The 21,316-nt window shown below is 43.0% G+C and overlaps 1 protein-coding gene across 2 annotated transcripts in view; it reads left to right on the plus strand.

Annotated features, from left to right (window-relative positions):
• Positions 1–21,316, plus strand: part of PIGU (phosphatidylinositol glycan anchor biosynthesis class U) — a 110,201-nt gene that overhangs the window by 38,195 nt on the left and 50,690 nt on the right. For both annotated transcript variants that reach the window (XM_025399890.1, XM_025399891.1), the window contains one exon: positions 14,177–14,274. In XM_025399890.1, the coding sequence (XP_025255675.1) occupies positions 14,177–14,274 (98 nt within the window). The remainder of the gene's footprint in view (positions 1–14,176; positions 14,275–21,316) is intronic.

The following is a 21,316-nucleotide window of genomic DNA, read 5'->3' on the forward strand; positions in this document are numbered from 1 at the left end:
TTTTTTTTTTTTTTTTTGAGACGGAGTCTCGCTCTGTAGCCCAGGCTGGAGTGCAGTGGCCGGATCTCAGCTCACTGCAAGCTCCGCCTCCCGGGTTCACGCCATTCTCCGGCCTCAGCCTCCCGAGTAGCTGGGACTACAGGCGCCCGCCACCTCGCCCGGCTATTTTTTGTATTTCTTAGTAGAGATGGGGTTTCACCGTGTTAGCCAGGATGGTCTCGATCTCCTGACCTCGTGATCCGCCCATCTCGGCCTCCCAAAGTGCTGGGATTACAGGCTTGAGCCACCGCGCCCGGCCTTCTTTGTGGTTTAATATGGTTTTAATCTTTTGTTTTCATTTTAGTGACATTGTTGACGGGAGAGATGATAAACACATGTGATCGATCTGTTATTTTTAACTAAAAGTTCCTCTGTAAGCATTTGGGTTATATATTTCCAGATTTTTCCTACATTTTTCCCTCCAGACTTTTAAATGTTGTATCAATTAGCTAGTACCACAAAAATGTTAATAAACCACTCCAGAATTCAGTAGCTTAAAACAACAACAAGTGTTTACTTAGCTCATCTGTAAGTCAGCAAGGAGTCAGCTGATCTAGGTTGGACATGGCTCATCAGTTGGCTGGTTACATGGGCTTCATTTATGCATCAGTGACTGGCTGGAGTTGGCTAATCTAGGTTGGGCTCTGCTCCACATGGCTGTCATCCTCTTGGGCCAAGGGATAGACCTAGGTATGTTCTTTTCATAGCATTGGCAGAAGCACAATGGTGAGCAAGCCTAGTCACGCATGTGCTTTTTAAGTTCCTGGTTGCATCACATGTGCTGATATCCCATTGATCAAAACGTAACACATGGCCCGGTGTGGTGGCTCACACCTGTAATCCCAGCACTTTAGGAGGCTGAGGCGGGTGGATCATGAGGTCAGGGGTTCAAGACCAGCTTAGCCAAGATGGTGAAACCTCGTCTCTACTAAAAATACAAAAATTAGCCAGGCATAGTGACAGGCACCTGTAATCCCAGCTACTCAGGAGGCTGAGGCAGGGATTGCTTGAACCCAGGAGGCGGAGGTTTCAGTGAGCCAGGACTGCGCCACTGCACTCCAGCCTGGGCAACAGAACGATAGTCCATCTCAAAAAAAAAAAAAAAAAAGTTACACGTGGCTGAGCCCAGGGGTGGAGATTTCCATCCTGTTCACAACAGGAAGGCACTGCAAAGTTGTATAGTGAAGGGCCTGGACATGGTGGGGGTGGGGAGAAATTGGGGCCAATAATACAACCTACTGCATATAACATATATCAATAAATGTCTAATTTATTTATTTATTTTTTTTTTTGAGACAGTCTTGCTCTGTCTCCCAGGCTGGAGTGCAGTGGCATGATCTCAGTTCATTGTAACCTCTGCCTCCTGAGTTCAAGTGATTCTTGTGCCTCAGCCTCTCAAGTAGCTGGGATTACAGGCACACACCACCATGCCCGGCTAGTTTTTGTATTTTTAGCAGAGACAAGGTTTCACCATGTTGGTCAGGCTGGTCTCGAACTCCTGACCTCAAGTGATCCTCCTGCTTTGGCCTCCCAAAGTGGTGGGATTACAGGTGTGAGCCACTGCGCCCAGTTCTAGTCTATCATTTTTAATGGCTGCATATTCATTTTATGAATATAGAAATTCTTTAATCAAGGTATATATCATTAAATATTTAGGTGATTTTCCAATTTTTAGCTGTTTAAATATTACAGTTAACTTTCTAATGTACAGCAATTTTTGCACTCATGTTTAGTTATTTTCTTATAATGTCCTAGAAATAGAAATATTTGCCACTTTTTAACAATTTCTGGAATGAATTTATTGATTTTTTTCCTTTTTGTGGATGATGGGGTCTCACTGTGTTGCCCAGGCTGGTCTCGAACTCCTGGGCTCAAGCTGTCCTCCCACCTCTACCTCCTTAAGTGCTGAGATTACAGGCGTGAGCCACCACACCCAGTTGGATTTCTGAAATTTATTGCCACATTTATACTCCCATAAGAAACGTGCAAGAGTCCTTGTATTTGTACAGTATTTTTTTTTTTTTTTTTTTTTGAGATGGAGTCTGGCTCTGTCGCCGGGGCTGGAGTGCAGTGGCGCAATCTCGGCTCACTGCAAGCTCCGCCTCCCGGGTTCACGCCATTCTCCTGCCTCAGCCTCCCGAGTAGCTGGGACTACAGGCGCCCGTTACCACGCCCGGCTAGTTTTTTGTAGTTTTTAGTAGAGACGGGGTTTCACCGTGTTAGCCAGGATGGTCTCGATCTCCTGACCTCGTGATCCGCCCGTCTCGCCTCCCAAAGTGCTGGGATTACAGGCTTGAGCCACCGCGCCCGGCCTGTACAGTATTGTTAAATAGTTCGTGTGCTCGGGAAGTAAAGAGTAAAAAGTTTTACACAGAACCTTTTACTTAGAGTTTGCTTACCTTTTCTGGGGTGGCACACGAGGATGCCTTAGGTCTTTATAAGAGATTGTTTCTCTTGGAATGCTTATGAGTGGTCTTTCTGTAGGCCTATTAGTTTAATTTATTATTGGGTTACTTAAAATGGTTTGATATTGCATAGCCTGAATTGTCTTGTTCTGAAGATTGTGGTCATTTTTGTCAGAAACAACTCTTAACAGTAAATACTCTGCTGTCTGTGAATACTCCCTGCCTCAATCCCTGTTTCCAGAGTGTCAGGTTCAGATAGGTTGTCATTTATCAAGGTGTCTGGTGTCCGTAAAAATAAAGAATATACGCAGCAGTCTGGCAGAAGGGACCAAGTACTGGCCTTTGGAAATGTCACCTTTAAAATAGCCGAGTGCAAAGATAGAGAAACTGAAGACATGCCCTCAGCAGGTGCATGTTTATTTGTTTCCCTAGGAGTCGCACATAAAAATGTAAAGTATACCGTTAAAAAAATATATTTTATGCCCTGTAAGTCAATGATAAGGTTTTTGTTTGGGGAAGAAAAACATGTAAGTTTTATGTATCTCTTTCACAGCCATGTTTTTTTTTTTGTTTCACAGAGCAAAAAAATGTTTTATATCACTCTAGATTTTTGTTTAATGAATTTATAGACATTTTCATAATGTTATATACATAATTTTGTTTTACTTTTATCACTTACTAAAAAATTCAGACCTACAAATTGAAAAGTAAGTCTTTCATCACCCTGCCCCACCTCCACTTCAGTTCCTCTTGCGTATTTGTTATGAGGTTCCAGTCCTTCTCTTTTGTTGAACATTTGTTTTCCATTATATGCTACTGTAAATAACTCACCAACAACATTTCTAATCTGTTAAAATATTTGAAGAGTTCTATTTTAGCTAGGTCTCTGAACCACTCTGGCTCTTTGAGTGTTTTAGTAATCTCTGCTAACAGTATATATAATAAAGTTAGTTCAGTTATAAATTCTGCAAGTTATATTTCTACAGTTCACATTTTACTGCATATTAATAAAATTATTTAATAAAATTAATGTAGGAATAATTGTATTTTAAAAAAGAAAATATTTGTGAAAATTCACAAGAAAAGGAGTATAAATCACGGAAAATTATGGAAAAATATTCAACTCCATGGATAATTAATAAAGAAAAGCCAATTGAAATTTTAAAACTTTTGAACACTTTTTTTTTTGCCTTGGAAATTGGTAAAGATTTTAGAAGCTAATTCTCAGTTCTGGCAAAGGTTCTATCAAATAAGTATTTTCCCACATGGAAGTTGGCAGATAAATTTGTACAACCATGGGCAGTCTTAAAATGTTTGGAGTTTTTAAAAATTTTATTTATTTATTTTTCTAACACTATCCACCTGAGGATAAAATGTTTGTAGTTTTGATTTTTTATTCTACTTTTGAGAACCTATCCTAAACTAATGCAGAAATATAGACATAAAGCTTTATGGTGCAAAGTTATTAATTGCAGAATTATTTACAATCACTGGAAAAATTAGAAAATACTTTAGAGGGGAGTGGTTAGATAAAATACGGTTTACCCATGTAGTAGGATATTATGCACATGATATTTAAATATAATTTTAAACTATGTGAAAATGTTTTTTTAAAACAATGTAAAATTTTATCTATCTATTTATCTATATATATATATTTTAATCTAATTTTATTTTTTGGAGACAGGGTCTTACTTTGTCACCCAGGTCACCTAGGCTGAAGTGCAGTGGCACAGTCACAGCTCACGGTAATTTCACACTTCTACGCTCAAGTGATCTTCCCACCCCAGCCTCCCATGTAGCTGAGATGAGGGGCATGCACCACCATGCCTGGTTGATTTTTTTTTTTCTTTCTTTTTTTTTCTTTTTTTTTTTTTTTTTTGAGACAGAGTCTTGTTCTGTTGCCCAGGCTGGAGTGCAGTGGTGTAATCTCAGAATTTTTTAAGTTTTTTGTAAAGACCAGATCTTACTCTGTTGTCCAGGTGGTCTTGAACTCTAGGCCTCAAGCAATCCACCTGCCTCAGCCTTCCAAAGTGCTGGGCTTACAGGTGTGAACACCCATGCCCAGCATTTTAATGAATCTCAACTATGTAAAAGCAACAAAAATAGTTAGAAAATAGATCCCAAAAGGATAATACGTGTTCCTGTAGAATAAGTTCATGGGTGAGTTTCTTTCTTTTCATATAGATATTGATATAGTTTTTTTTTTTTTTGAGATGGAGTTTCGCTCTTGTTGCCCAGGCTGGAGTGCAATGGCGCGATCCCGGCTCACCGCAACCTCTGCCTCCCGGGTTCAGGTGATTCACCTGCCTCAGTCTCCTGACTAGCTGAGATTATAGGCATGTACCACCACATCCAGCTAATTTTGTATTTTTAGTAGAGACAGGGTTTCTCCATGCTGGTCAGGCTGGTCTCGAACTCCCGACCTCAGGTTATCCACCCGCCTTGGCCTCCCAAAGTGCTGTGATTACAGGCGTGAGCCACCACGCCCAGCCTCATATGTTTTTTTCCAAATTTCTTCAGTGAGTACATAATTAAAAACTAAATTAAATTAACTTGATTGATAAGAAGATAGGGGCAGTGGAAGTAAACTTGGCAGTGCTCCCCAGACTTCCATGGAGCAGATACATCACAGAAGGGAGTGACCTTGTTTGCTCTGTCCCCTTGACTCTTGCTGCTTGCTTTCCCCTGGCTTCCTTTGTGGCAGCCCAGGGTTGCCTGGGACACTCTGAGAGACACAGGCCAGGACAAGGTCTGGGCCATTGTATTGTGATGTTCTTATTGGAGTGTTGGCTGGGAAACACAGGTCTTTGGGCAGGGTTGATATTAGTTTAGTAGAGCAGCTTAAGTTTCACTTTGAAGGCTGTTGCTTGGGCAAAGTGTACTCTGCCTTTCAGTGAGCTAATTAAAAACTCCCTCACTGGGAAGTAGTCTTCATTAGGCTTTAAAAAGGAAAACAAACAAACAGATGCTAATAGGTGGTCCTGCCTTTTCACTGTTGGTGTTTGTCAACAGTGAGATATTCCCAACTAGAAATTCTTGAAATTTGCCACCTAAGCGTTCTTCCAGCTTTCCTTATGCCACCAAAAAAGGCCATGTGACAGGACTTGCTTGCCAAGGAGAAAGAAGGATCAGTGCTATCAGAAGGTATTCAAGCATGGGCCGGGCGCGGTGGCTCAAGCCTGTAATCCCAGCACTTTGGGAGGCCGAGGCGGGTGGATCACGAGGTCAGGAGATCGAAACCATCCTGGCTAACATGGTGAAACCCCGTCTCTACTAAAAATACAAAAAACTAGCCGGGCGTGGTGGCGGGCGCCTGTAGTCCCAGCTACTCGGAGGCTGAGGCAGGAGAATGGCGTGAACCTGGGAGGCGGAGCTTGCAGTGAGCCGAGATCGCGCCACTGCACTCCAGCCTGGGTGACACAGCGCGAGACTCTGTCTCAAAAAAAAAAAAAAAAAAAAAGTATTCAAGCATGATTAAGAGTCCAGGCTGCTCTCGTGTTAGACTGATCTGGTGGCTAATCCCAGCTCCACTGTTTCCTGGCTCTGTCACCTTGGGCAAGTCACTTAACAGTTCTAAGCCTCAGTTTCCTTATGTGTAGCATGGGGATGAAAGAGTGTCTACCTTATAGAGTGAATGTAAAGAATGAATGGTATGGCAAATGGTATGGAGGCATGTAGTAACTGCTCAGGTGGTAGTGGTTGCTATTCTTAATAGCATCCTCCCTTTCAAAAGATCCTTCTGAGCTCTGACCATGTCACTGATCCAGTGAGCTCTGACCACATCACAGCACTCCAATCTGGACAACAGAGCGAGACTATGTCTGTAAAAAAAACTTAAAAAATAAAAGAGACCTCATGATTGTTAGCATCCTTATAGGCCTTATAGGGAGGCCTGGGAGGTTTCAATGAGGTTCTCTTCCTGGAGCCTAGCCTTAGAGGAACAATGGAAGAGTGATGATCCTGAGGCCTGGTGATCCCATCACTTCCAGTTGAGGTTCCTGTGGGCCAAAGCCCTGCCAATGGAAGGAGTCATAGAGGACTCAAGGACCCAGTTTTTGTCAGGTCAACCCAACTTCAAAGCCTGCTTATTCTAATTACCAGCTCTTTAGCCTTGAGCAAATCACGCAGCCTCAAGAGCCTCAATTTGATACCAGAATATCTACCTTCTAGAGATAGCGGAGGAATAAATAAGAAATATAAAATGCTTAGCATGCTTCCTTAGCAGAATCCACTCAATAACTAGTTGCTCTGCCTATTGTTATTTTTATGGTGCAGACAGATTGAGATCAAGAGGGTGGCACAGTGATGCAGTCAGAACATGGAGTCTGAAGTAAAACCATTTGGTTTAAATCCTGTTGCTCTCATTCACTAGTTTCGTGACCCCAGGCAAATAACTTATCTGTCTTTCAGTTTCATTATCTGTAAAATGGGGACAGTAATTGTATCCACTGCATGGAATTATTGAAAGGACTAAATGACTTAAGGCAAGTAAAGTGCTTACAGTCATGGCTGGAACAGAGTAAGTGCTCAATAAATTATCATCGTTATCACTGATATGTACTCAGCTCTGAGAGAGGCTGCCTTGTTAAAAGAGCACACTTGGCAAGGAATGTAATACATTGGCCCTGCCCCCAGGAATGCCTCCTCCTCCTGGGCAGTCTCACTTGTTGCCCCAGACCCTGGTGCAGCTTCCTCTTCTGATAGTCCTGTGGGACCTGAGCCCTTTTGACTACATTCCAGTGTGTCTCTGCCTGTCTTGGTACAGGTCATCATCTGTGACCCAATCTCTTTGTTCTCTGATTACTCCACTTGAAGTCCCTGTCCTGAACCAGTCCCCATGGCCCCACCTCATTACATTCCTGCTCAGTCCTGTAGCTGTGCCGCCCACCCAGGCCCAGATCACTGTAAGGTGCAGTCCCTGGAGGCAAAGTATTACCCCAGGTCTTGCTGAGGCTTGTTTTGGCCCCCACCCTGACACAAATAGAGAGTTAGAAGACATAACATATTCAAAGCTAGATTGAGTAGGTAATGAAATTTCCTGATACTACAGCCAATGTACATACACATTTGACCAATTTACTCTAATATCCCTAGGATAAAGCTAAATATCAAGGTTTGTATAGAAAGCCTAGTGCCTGTGCATCTGGGCTGCCCTAGAAAATGGTAGATTATATCATTTTGGGGTAAAACTCTTAGTCTTCTTGGCACAGTTCCTTTTGGTTAGGCGAGCGTGATGCCCTAGCTCTTGCCCACATGAGGCTGCCATTGCAGACATGATTTCAGGTATCCTGTCTGGGCCTGTAGGTAGATGTTTTTGGATGACTGTGCAAGCTAAGCCTTCCGTGATCTGACTCCTACCTGCTTGCTGAGACTTTTTGGATTGTAACTTTTTAAATTTTTTTTAGACGGAGTCTCGCTCTGTTGCCCAGGCTGGAGTGCAGTGGCATGATCTCGGCTCACTGCGACCTCCACCTCCCAGGTTCAAGTGATTCTCCTGCCTCAGCCTCCTGAGTAGCTGGGACTACAGGCGCCCGCCACCATGCCCAGCTAATTTTTGTATTTTTAGTGGAGATGGTGTTTCACCATATTGGCCAGGCTGGTCTTGAACTCCTGACCTTATGATCCACCTGCCTCGGCCTCCAAAGTGCTGGAATTACAGGCGTGAGCCACCACACCCGGCTGGATTGTAACTTTTTATTGAAGTATGACATATATACAGAAAAATATATAACTCATTAGTGTACAGATACATGAATTTTCACAAAACGTTGAATAACCAGCACCCAGATTAAGAAACAGTGGTACTAGCATCCACGAACTCCTTTTGTGTTCTCTTTCCAGTCACTCCTCCCAGCTCTTGCCCTGTTTTGGCTATATTGAGCTAATTACAGTACCCACCCCCTACCCCAGCACACCGTTCTCTCTTGCCCTCCTGCCCGTGCACAGCCTTGGACTGCCCGGCCTCACCTACTCATTGTTCAAAACTCAGGTGTCAGCCTCCCTTGATGGGCTAGGTCTGCTTCCTTTGTACTTTCCTCCTCTATTTTGTAATTGTTTACTGGCAGCTGCCTGAGGATGGAGACTATCTGAGTCACCAGGTTTCCTGGCACCCAGCACACTCTTCGTATAGAGCAAACTCCAGAAATGTTTGCTTATTGCACAGTTTGTTTAAAATATTTGAAGTCACTTCTCACTTTCCTTGATCTTCTCTGACTCTGCCCCAAGCACATATCATTCCTCTTCTGCCTTCCTAACTCCTTTTTACCCCTTCTAGCTTTTTTCAAAACACATAGCGCTTTCTGGGTCTCCTGCCTGCCTCCATACTCACCCTCACTTTTGCTCAGGCTGTGCGTATGCCCCGTCCACACCTGTCCCAGCATCCCACACCCAGATTTCCCACACACCAACCTACTGACTGTTGCAGCACCGTGTTTCTGCCCCCAGACTGCGGGCCTCAGCCATGCAGTAGTTCACAGAGAGCATTCTCTGGGCCAGCTCCCTGCCGCAACAAACCTTCAATCGCTATTCTGCAGGCTCTGCTTTATTTGAGTCAGATTTATTTTGTGTTTTGCCCATGTTCATGACTGTGTATTACACTTCATAAGTTTTTCTTCCTCAAGAACATTGGTTTCCTTTAATATTCTTGTATTTTTAAAAAAGATTTCATATGTATTGCTGAATGATATTCATTCATTCATTTCTTCATTTGTTTTTTTTTTGTTTTTTTTTTTTTTTTTGAGACGGAGTCTCGCTCTGTAGCCCAGGCTGGAGTGCAGTGGCCGGATCTCAGCTCACTGCAAGCTCCGCCTCCCGGGTTCATGCCATTCTCCGGCCTCAGCCTCCCGAGTAGCTGGGACTACAGGCGCCCGCCATCTCGCCCGGCTATTTTTTTTGTATTTCTTAGTAGAGACGGGGTTTCACTGTGTTCGCCAGGATGGTCTCGATCTCCTGACCTCGTGATCCGCCCATCTCGGCCTCCCAAAGTGCTGGGATTACAGGCTTGAGCCACCGCGCCCGGCTCATTTCTTCATTTGTTCATTTATCACATGTGCCAGGAACTGTGCTAGGTGCTGGAGAGCCAAAGTTAAGATAAATGTATTGCCCTTGAGAAACTCACAGAGAAATGGGGAGAGAGAGAGAAACATATGCAGATTATTATAAGATAGCATTGGTATTGAATGAAATAGGCTTATTAACACAGGGATTAAGAGTGGGTACCGGAGTCAGCTATGTGGTTTTGGTCACATTACTGAAGCTTTCTGTTTCTGTGTCTTGGTTTCTTGACCTGTAAAATGGGTAGAATGTGTGGTTTTTATCTCAGTAAAGCTGTTATAAGGAGCAGAAATAGAGCTTTCACAGGGCTATTGTGATGTTTCCTGAGGACCTTTTTGAGTCAAGAAACTGTTCTCGATGCAGAGGATACAGTACAGTGCCTGGCACCTAGGAAGTGATCCATAAATGTCAGCTATAATCACGGTTTACGTTACCACCTTTGCTTGGGCTCATAGACAAAGTGACCTTTCACCTGGCTATCGAAGGAATGGTTTCTACTAGAAAAAGGGCAGAGAAGGATGGCTTAGGCAGAAGGAATAGCCTAAGAACAGACACAGAAGAATGAAACAGCATGATGTTTTCAGAAATTGGGAATAGTCCAGTGTAGCTGGAGGACAGGGTGTGTGTGGAAGAGTGGTGAGAGGTGAAACTGGAGAAATGAGACCCAGTGGTGAAGGGTCTTGTTTGCTGTTGGAGTTTAGACTTAACCTGATAGATGAAATGGAACCATCAGAAGCCTTTAAAGACTGGCTTGCCACAATCTGAACTGCTTTAGAAGGCTCCTTTGGTGCTTCTGTGGATGGACTTGGTTGAGAGGCAATTGGGAGACCGCTAAGGAGGAGAGGGAAAGGCTGCTGGAGAGAAATGAGAGCAAGAACTGAAGGGACAAATTCTCCAGAGGTGGATCCACAGGGCTTGGTGACTGGTGGAGGAAAGAACATGGGAGCTGGAGGGTGAAGGGTTGCCAGGGTATCTGGCTAGTTGTTGATGCCGGTTACCGACAAAGAATAGCAGGAGGAACAGATTTTTCCTTCCCAAAGACTACTTCAGTCTATGGAAGGAAGACTGCTTCTTCCTGATCCTAGGAGCAAGTATTCTAAAACTCACAAGTCCATTCGACTAGGCTGTGAGCCTCTTTTTCTCTCTTGGGCCTTATAAACAGTCAGTTTCAGACAAGCAATTATTAACCTCAGGCAATTAGGGCAAGAGATGGCTGTGTTTATTTCACTCCTTGTGTCTCCTCGGGGAGAAAGAGGAGAAAGTCATGTGTTTGTTTTCACCATACTGTGCGAATGGATGGAGTTGGAGCATTAGCCTCCATCCTCTGGTAACAGACACATGGACCTCTTCTATTGCCTACTCCCAATCCATAGAGAACCATGTTAAGTTAAAAAGTTCTTTTCAGTGTTTTCCCTCTCTTGGCCAGTTTCCCACCAAAACATTCAGATTTTTGACCCAATGAAAGAATCAATCCCTAGCTCACTCTAGCTGTTGGGCTCCAGAACAGCACCTTTCCCACTACTGCCACCTCCCTATCCCAGAGTGACCTGGTTCTGAGTCTAAAGTCTGTGGCTCAGCAGATGTGTGCATGCCACTGCTGGTGTCACAACTTAGCTGAGCATGATCCTGTTCCTACACAGTCGTAATTATGAGTACCCTGGATACAGGACATCATGACTGGCACTGTCAATATGGCGACACATCCCCCCTCTCCATAGAATTCTGTCCTGTTACTTCTAGCTTCTTTCTTTCTCTGCCTCCCTTCTACTTTCTGTCAGCTAGGGTTTTTCTAGCTGATGCGTTTCTTTGGTTTGAAGAATAAAGCACACAGAGTTCTTTTCTCTCCACTCCCTTGTCTGTGAAGTTGTCGTGTTTATAACCCTTTGTCTTCCAAGGTAGTTTTTAGATGTTTCAAGTATACAGACCACTTTGGTGGCAAAAGATCTCGTCAATTATCTCTTCCTGTTTGTCTCTAGAGCTGGATTAGCAGAGAGGTAAAACTCCTTGGACTGGAGTGACTGGTTCCTCCTTTTATGAAACACCATTAAGAGGATGTGTTATTTTTATTTTTTTATTGAAACAGGGACTTACTCTGTCACCCAGGCCGGAGTGCAATGGTTCAGTCTTAGCTTACTGTGGCCTTAACCTCTAGGGCTTAAATGATCCTACCACCTCAGCCTCCTAAGTAGTTAGGACCACAGGTGTGTGACACCGCAACCAGCTTATTTTTTTTATTTTTATTTTTGTAGAGATGGGGTTTCACTATGTTGCCCAAACTAGTCTCTAACTCCTGGGTTCAAGCAGTCCTCCCACCTTGGCCTTTCAAAGTGCTGGGATTACATGTGTGAACCACCATGCCCAGCCTGTTATTTTCAGTAAATAGTTGACCCCACACTAATGAAAGTGAGCATGGATATTGTCATTTTAGAAAACATCATTACAAGACACCTGTTGGGCTTTATACCTTGGACCATCAATTGCACCCTACTGATTTCTGGGCCACTTGGAAACTCCTGTTGTAAACTAGGGCTCTCTATCCTTAGTTTTAGAGTATCCTGTTGTCTTAAGGGAATAGCTATTTTTTCAAAGAAGTTAGCTTTTTTCTAATGACAAAAACAAAGCATGTTCATTTTAGAAAGTTTAGAAAATGCAGTGAAGCAAAAATGAAAAATTGTTCATAATTTCACTACCCAGAGATAACCACTATGAACTTTGTGGCCTTGGCTTTTAGTCTTCTATTTATTTACTTATTTTTGGTAGTCTGAGACTGGGCAATTTACAAAAGAAAGAGGTTTAATTGGACTCATAGTTCCACATGGCTGGGGAAGGTCTCACAATCGTGGTGGAGGGCAAAAAGCACTTCTTACATGGCGGTGGCAAGAGAGAATGAGGAAGAAGCAAAAGCAGAAACTTCTGATAAACCATTAGATCTTGGGAGACTCATTCACTATTACGAGAATAGCATGGGAAAGACCAGCTCCCATGATTCAATTACCTTTCCCTGGGTCCCTCCCATAACACATGGGAATTCTGGGAGATACAATTCAAGTTGAGATTTAGGTGGGGACACAGCCAAACCATATCATTCTGCCTCAGCCCCTCCAAATCTCATGTCCTTACATTTCAAAACCAATCATGCCCTCCCAACAGTCCCCCAAAGTCTTAACTCATTTCAGCGTTAGCCCAAAAGTCCACAGCTTAAAGTCTCATCTGACACAAGGCAAGTCCCTTCTGCCTATGAACCTGTAAAATCAAAAGCAAATTAGTTACTTCCTAGATACAATGGGGGTATAGGCATTGGGTAAATAAAACCATTACAAATAGAAGTTGGCCAAACCAAAGGGGCTACAGGCCTCATGCAAGTTGGAAATCCAGCAGGGCATGATCTTCTTTGACTTCATGTCTCACATCTGGGTCATGCTGATGTAAGAGGGGGCTTCCCACGATCTTGGACAGCTCCACCCTGTGGCTTTGCAGGGTATAGCCTCCCTCTCAGCTGCTTTCACAAGCTGGTGTTGAGTGGCTGTGGCTTTTCCAGGCCCACAGTGCAAGCTGTTGGTGGATCTACCATTCTGGGATCTGGAGGACGGTGGCTGTTTTCTCAGCTCCACTAGGTGGTGCCCCAGTAGGGACACTGTGTGGGGGCTCTGACCTCACATTTCCCTTCCACACTGCCCTAGCAGAGGTTCTCCATGAGGGCCCCGCCCCTACTGCAAACTTTTGCCTGGGCACCCAGGCTGGAGTGCTGTGGCACAATCTTGGCTCACTGCAACCTCTGCCTCCCAGGTTCAAGCAATTCTCCTGCCTCAGCCTCCCGAGTAGCTGGGATTATAGGTGCCCACCACTACCCCTGGCTAATGTTTATTTTTAGTAGAGACGAGGTTTTACCATGTTGGCCAGGCTGGTCACGAACTCCTGGACTTGATCTGCCTGCCTCGGCCTCACAAAGTGCTGGGATTACAGACTTGAGTTACTTTGCCTGCTGGCTTTTAGTCTTCTAAAAAATGTTTGTGCGTGTTTTTTAATAAAAGAAATGATAATATATGTCTCTTTTATAAACTTCATTTAATAGGATATTATAAACACCTTTCTGTGTCATTGCATATTCTTAATAGCATCATGTTTAATGATTTCATAGTAGTCCATTTTACATAGGAAGTGAGGACATTACTAATAAAATTAATATACTTTTGTTTGAAAAAAAAAACATGAATTCTCATGAATGTAGCAGGTAAGGAAGGGCTGTTGTAAAGAGTGATAAGTGTTGCAACAGTCAAAGGGATGGGTTTCCAGCTCTGAATAACATAAGCAATAAGTGTAGGCTTAGTAAATTGGTACATTAGATAGGACATGGATGTTAATAGACTTGATCCTTTATACATCTTTGGGTTGAAATTTTGTAAAATCGTTCTAGGTCTCAAAATTTCACAAGATTTATGCCTGTAGTGTCTCAGGTTGCCAAAGGTAGATGGTTTTGACTTTCTTGGTTTTCTTTCATTGGAAATCAAGCCAAGAAGCTCTGACTGTGTGAATTTGCATAGCACCTTGTGTACCAGGAGGCACTTGGCAGGTGATTATTTGAGCAGTTATGGAAGGTTTTGTGTTGACAGGGACTCACTGAGTCTACTCATGATTGATGAGGCTGGATTATTCCATACATTTCTTTCTTTTTACAGGCAGTGCTTTCCTCAGTGCTATTTTTCTTGCCTTAGCGACATACCAGTCTCTGTACCCCCTTACCTTGTTTGTCCCAGGACTCCTCTATCTCCTCCAGGTAAGCGCTTGCTGGTCAGAAGCCAGCACCCAAGTGACATTTAATACATGGCCTGGTCCCTGCTCGGGGGAAGTAAGGGCATGGGTTAGTAAAGGCAGCAGGAAACTTGCTCCTAGTTGAAAATACAAACACATAGAAACTTGACTAACTGTAAACAAAGTAGACTTAGTGATCATTAAGTCCCAACTACAGTTGACCTCCCCATATCTGCAGGGGATATGTTCTAAAGCCCCTAACGGAGGCCTGAAACTGCATTTGGTACCGAACCCTACATATACTATGTTTTTTCTATCTAATAACTAAGATAACTACTAAGTGACTAACAGGCAGGGATACACTAGACAAAGGGGCGATTCATGTCTCGAGTGGGACAGAGCAGGACAGTGTGAGATTTCATCACACTACTCAGAATGGCATGCAATTTAAAACTTATGAATTGTTTGTTTCTGGAATTTTCCATTTTAGTACTGCAGTTGACAACAGGTAACTGAAACCATGGAGAGTGAAACCTCAGATAAGGGAGGCAATACTGTATGCATATCCTTGCGAATGTATAAGTGCATTTTATTTTAGATATTTGCAAATGCAACTATCTTGCATTTTTCTTTTCTCAACTAATGATCCCCTCTGAGCTCATTTCTTTAACTTTTCTTTGTAATAACACTTTGTAACATTCTTACAGGACTTAAATGGAGTATGTGCATCTGATATAATGCTTGGAACATTGTGGGTGATCAATAAACATTAATTGAAGAATACAAATAGCTGACATTTACTGAGAATGGATTACACGTCAGGCACCATGCTAAGCACTCTGTAGGCATCATCTCATTTTAACCTTATAAGAACTTTATGGAGTAGGTCATATTATTAGCCATGTATTAGTCTAGTATTAGCCATATTAGACACATGAATTGAAACTGGAATGTTGGGAGGTTAAGTCACTTAAGGTCACAGGACCAGCGAGTGACATTGCTGATATATGAACTGTGGCCATCTGATGCCAGAGCTTGCTCTCTAATCATCTTTTTCTACTCAAATGAGAATAGTACATGTTTCTTCAAGAGGAAGTAACTGCATGTAGGCCCCACATTGTCCAAATCTTTTCTTACAAGAGAAATGTTTCTTGAAAGTGTACAGGTGACAGTGCCAGGACTTAGACCCAGAAATGTCTGATTTCGGAGTCTTTCTTAATCTCAAGCACTGCTAAAGCTGAGTGTGTATTCCATTTATTGAAATAGGCCATATGCATGTTATTTTAAATGATTTCATAATATTGTGTTGATGCAGACAATGATTCATGGTTTGCTTGATCTTTTTCTTATTTGGGGAATTTGAGATATGTCTTTATTTATGTTTGAGATATGTCATTTATATTAATTGTCACTAATATAAATAATGTAGAAATTTTTTTTGTTTTTTTTTTTTGAGAGCAGGGCCTTGCTCTGTCACCCAGGCTGGAGTGCAGTGGCACAATCTCAGCTCACTGCAGCCTCCATCTCCCAGGCTCAATCAATCCTCTCACCTTAGCCTCCTGAGTAGCTGAGACTACAGGCGTGTGCCACCACACCCAGCTAATTTTTGTGGAGATGGGGTTTCACCATGTTGCCCAGACTGGCCTTGAATTCCTGGGCTCAAGCAATCCACCCACACACCTTGGTCTCCCAAAGTGCTAGGTTTATAGGAATGAGCCACTTGACCCAGCCAGAAATTTGTTTTTATTTGTTTTCTCTTTCTTTTTCTTATTTTTGAGACAAGGGTCTCACTCTGTTGTCCAGGATGGGATGTGCAGTGCAGCAATCACAGTTCACTGCAGCCTCAACCTCCCGGCCTCAAGCAATCCTCTCACCCCACCCTCCCTAGTAACTGGGACTATGGGCATGCACCACCACACCCAGCTAATTTTTGTATTTTTTTGTAGAGATGGGGTTTTGCCATGTTGCCCAGGCTGGTCTCAAACTCCTGGGTTCAAGTGATCCTTCCCCCTTGGCCTCCCAAAGTGCTAGGATTACAGGTGTGAGCCACCGTGCCCAGCTTGAAATTATTTTCTTCAAGTATGTTCCTTTAGCTAAATCATTGGAACCAAGGCGAAAAGTTGTATTGTTCTTATTAGGCAATTATACCAGATTGTTCACCAGAAAGCCTGAACCAGTTTGCAGTGCCACCATCAGTATCTAAAGAGAAGTGGACCACTTGCCTCCCCATCTGCCAGCACTGACTTTTCAAGTTTGATTTATGATTGCCAGTTCAGTAGATGTGTCACCATACTGTGAAGTTATTTTGCTTTGATGTTCTCTCTGTATTCTTGCTGAGTTGAAGCATCTTTCCACATGACAATGTGCTGCTTGTATTTTCTTTTTTATTTCCTATTTATGGCTTATTCTTTAGAAAGTCTAAGCACTAAGAATATATATAGCCAGACTTTTTATACAACTATGTATCAGATAAATAATATAGTATATTTATTCATACACATGAATGGACCAGAAATTTAAAAATGGTTTCTGAGCTTGTCCAACCTGCAAAAAATGAATAAGTAAATAAAAGAAGATAAAAATGGTTTCTTAAGCCAATCTCTATGCACCACTTTATATAAAACAACTTCTGTTTAAAACTAAAGGAAATTTCCTCCTGACACTAGTGGACAGTACAACTGACTCATGAAGTCAAGCAGCTCCTCTACCAATATTGACTAAGTACCTATAATGTGCTAGATACTATGCCAGACTGCAGACATAAAGCAATTGAAGGATGCTGAGCAGGTGAGTGCTCCTGGAGGATTGTTTTGGCAGCAGCCTGTGGGGTAGATGGGAGTAGGAAGAACTGAAGTTGGGAAAGCTTAGAACATTGTACTAGATCAAGTCAGAGGGGTAAATTTGGGGCCCAAACCAGTGTCAGAGGAGATAGAGAGATGAGAGACTAGATGCAGGGGAATTCTAGGAGGTAGAATCAGCTGTGCTTGGCAACTGTCTGTATATGGGGACAGGAGTGGAAGAGTTTGAGATGAACTTCAGGATCCCATTTATGCAGAAATTAAAACTCCATCTCCCACTATATTTGTATATATATTTTTATAAGTATATGAAGTAGCCTGGTGTATTAGTCCATTCTTATGCTGCTTTAAAGAACTGCCCGAGGCCGGGCGCGGTGGCTCAAGCCTGTAATCCCAGCACTTTGGGAGGCCGAGACGGGCGGATCACGAGGTCAGGAGATCGAGACCATCCTGGTCAATACGGTGAAACCCCGTCTCTACTAAAAAGTACAAAAAACTAGCCGGGCGAGGTGGCGGGCGCCTGTAGTCCCAGCTACTTGGGAGGCTGAGGCAGGAGAATGGCGTGAACCCGGGAGGCGGAGCTTGCAGTGAGCTGAGATCTGGCCACTGCACTCCAGCCTGGGCGACAGAGCGAGACTCCATCTCAAAAAAAAAAAAAAAAAAAAAAAGAACTGCCCGAGCCAGGCATGGTAGCTCACACCTGTAATCTCAGCACTTTGGGAGGCTGAGGCGAGTGTATCACTTGAGGTCAGGAGTTTGAGACCAGCCTGGCCAACATGACGAAACCTCATCTCTACTAAAACTACAAAAATTAGCCAGACATGGGGGAGCGTGCCTGTAATTCCAGCTACTTGGGAGGCTGAGGCAGGAACATTGCTTGAACCCGGGAGACAGAGGTTGCAGAGAGCCTAGATCGCACCACTGTACTCCAGCCTGGGTGATGAAGTGACACTCTGTCTCAAAAAAAAAAAGAAAAGAAAAAGAACTACCGAGACTTGGTTATTTATTTATTTATTTTTGCTGGTGGTACATGAAATACTTTTTTTAAATTTTTTTTAAAATTTTACTTTAAGCTCTAGAATACACGTGCTGAACATGCAGGTTTGTTACATAGGTATACATGTGCCATGGTGGTTTGCTGTACCAATCAACCCATCATCTAGGTTTTAAGCCCCACATGCATTAGGTATTTGTCCTAACGTTCTCCCTCCTTTTGTCCCCCACCCCGTGACAGGCCCTGGTGTGTGATGTTTCCCTCCCTGTGTCCATGGGTTCCCATTGTTCAACTCCCACTTATGAGTGAGAACATGTGGTGTTTGGTTTTCAGTTCCTAGGTTAGTTTGCTAAGGATGATGGTTTCCAGCTTCATCCATGTCCCTGCAAAGGACGTGAACTCTTTTTTATGGCTGCATAATATTCCATGGTGTATATATGCCACATTTTCTTTATCCAGTCTATCATTGCTGGGCATTTGCATTTGTTCCAAGTCTTTGCTATTGTAAGTAGTGCTGTAATAAACATACGTGTGCTTGTGTTTTATAGTAGAATGCTTTATAATCCTTTGGGTATATACCCAGTAATGGGATTGCTGGGTCAAATGGTATTTCTGGTTCTAGATCCTTGAGGAATCACCACACTTCCACGATGGTTGAACTAATTTACACTCCCACCAACAGTATAAAAGCATTCCTATTTCTCTGCATCCTTGCCAGCATCTGTTTTTTCCAGACTTTTTAATGATTGCCATTCTAACTGGTATGAGATGGTATCTCATTGTGGTTTTGATTTGCATTTCTCTAATGACTAGTAATGATGAGCTTTTTTCATGTTTCTTGGCCACATAAATGTCTTCTTTTGAGAAGTGTCTGTTCATATCCTTTGCCCACTTTTTGATGTTTTTTTTTTTTCCTGAGATGGAGTTTTCCTGTGTCACCCAGGATCTCGGCTCACTGCAACCTCCGCCTCCTGGGTTCGAGCGATTCTCCTGCCTCAGTCTCCCAAGTAGCTGGGACTGCAGGCACGTGCCACCATGCCTGGTTACTTTTTTGTATTTTTAGTAGAGACAGGGTTTCACCATGTTAGCCAGGATGGTCTCAATCTCCTGACCTCATGATCTGCCCACCTCAGCCTCCCAAAGTGCTGGGATTATAGGCATGAACCACTGCGCCTGGCCTGTTTTTTTCTTGTAAATTTGTTTAAGTTCCTTTTAGATTCTGGATATTAGACTTTTGTCAGATGGATAGATTAAAAAATTTTCTCCCATTCTGTAGGTTGCCTGTTCACTCTGATCACTCTGATGATAGTTTCTTTTTTTTTTTTTTTTTTGAGACAGAGTCTCACTCTGTTGCCCAGGCTAGAGTACAGTGGATCCCGGCTCACTGCAAGCTCTGCCTCCTGGGTTCACGTCATTCTCCTGCCTCACCTTCCGGAGTAGCTGGGACTACAGGCGCCCGCCACCACGCCCAGTTAATGTTTTGTATTTTTAGTCGAGACGGGGTTTCACCTTGTTAGCCAGGCTGGTCTCGATCTCCTGACCTCGTGATCCGCCTGCCTCGGCCTCCCAAAGTGCTGGGATTACAGGTGTGAGCTACCGCTCCCGGCCATGATAGTTTCTTTTGCTGAGCAGGAGCTCTTTAGTTTAATCAGATCCCATTTGTCAATTCTAGCTTTTGTTGCAATTGCTTTTGGTGTTTTAGTCATGAAGTCTTTGCCCATGCCTGTGTCCTGAATGGTACTGTCTAGGTTTTCTCCTACGGTTTTTGTGGTTTTAGGTTTTACGTTTCAGTCTTTAATCCATCTTGAGTTAATTTTTGTATAAGGTGTAAGGAAGAAGTCCAGTTTCTGTTTTCTGCATATGACTAGCCAGTTTCCCCAGCACCATTTATTAAATAGGGAATCCTTTCCCCATTGTTTGTTTTTGTCAGGTTTGTCAAAGATCAGATGGTTGTAGATGTATGATGTTACTTCTGAGGCCTCTGTTCTGTTCCATTGGTCTATATATCTGTTTTGGAACCAGTACTATGCTGTTTTGAGTACTGTAGCCTTGCAGTGTAGTTTGAAGTCAGGTAGCATGTTGCCTCCAGCTTTGTTCTTTTTGCTTAGGATTGTCTTGGCTATACGGACTCTTTTGGGGTTCCATATGAAATTTAAAGTAGTTTTTTCTAGGTCTGTGAAGAAAGTCAATGGTAGCTTGATGGGAATAGCATTGAATCTATAAATTACTTTGGGCAGTATGACCATTTTCATAATATTGATTCTTCCTATCCATGAGCAAGGAATTTTTTTCCATTTGTTTTGTCCTCTCTTATTTCCTTGAGCAGTGGTTTGTAGTTCTCGAAGAGGTCCTTCACATCACTTGTAAGTTGCATTCTTAGGTATTTTATTCTCATTGTAGCAATTGTGAATGGACGTTCACTCATGATTTGGCTCTCTGCTTGTCTATAATTGGTGTATAAGAATGCTTGTGATTTTTGCACATTGATTTTGTATCCTGAGACTTTGCTGAAGTTGTTTATCAGCTTGAGGAGTTTTTGGGCTGAGACGATGGGGTTTTCTAAATATACAATCATGTCATCTGCAAACAGAGACAATTAGACTTCCTCTTTTCCTATCTGAATACCCTTTATTTCTTTCTCTTGCCTGATTGCTCTGGCCAGAACTAATGCTATGTTGAATAGGAGCGGTAAGAGAGGGCATCCTTGTCTTGTACCAGTTTTCAAAGGGAATGTTTCCAGTTTTTGCCCATTCAGTATGATATTGAGACTCGGTCATTTATAAAGGAAAGAGGTTTAATTGACTCACAGTTCCACATGACTGGGGAGGCCTCAGGAAACTTACAATTACAGTGGAAGGGGAAGCAAACATGTCCGCCTTCACATGATGGCAGGAAGGAGAGGTGCCAAGCAAAGAGGGAAAAGACCCTTATAAAACCATCAGATCCTATCAGGAGAAGAGCAGCATGGGGGTAACCATCTCCATGATTCAGTTACCTCCCACCAGGTCCATTCCATGACATGAGGGGACTATGGGAACAACAATTCAAGATGAGATTTGAATGGGGACACAGCCAAATTGTATCACCTGGGCCTTGTGGGTCATAGTTGGGTATTTGAAAATCAGTGTAGTCACATCCAGGAAACAAAACCACCTGTTTAAATATGAAGGAGGGGTCAGGCATGGTGGCTCATGTCTATAATCCCAGCACTTTGGGAGACCGAGGTGGGTGGATCACCTGAGGTTAGGAGTTCAAGACAAGCCTGGCCAACATAG

Source organism: Theropithecus gelada, chromosome 10, assembly GCF_003255815.1.
Source record: "Theropithecus gelada isolate Dixy chromosome 10, Tgel_1.0, whole genome shotgun sequence".
Lineage (NCBI taxonomy): Eukaryota > Metazoa > Chordata > Mammalia > Primates > Cercopithecidae > Theropithecus > Theropithecus gelada.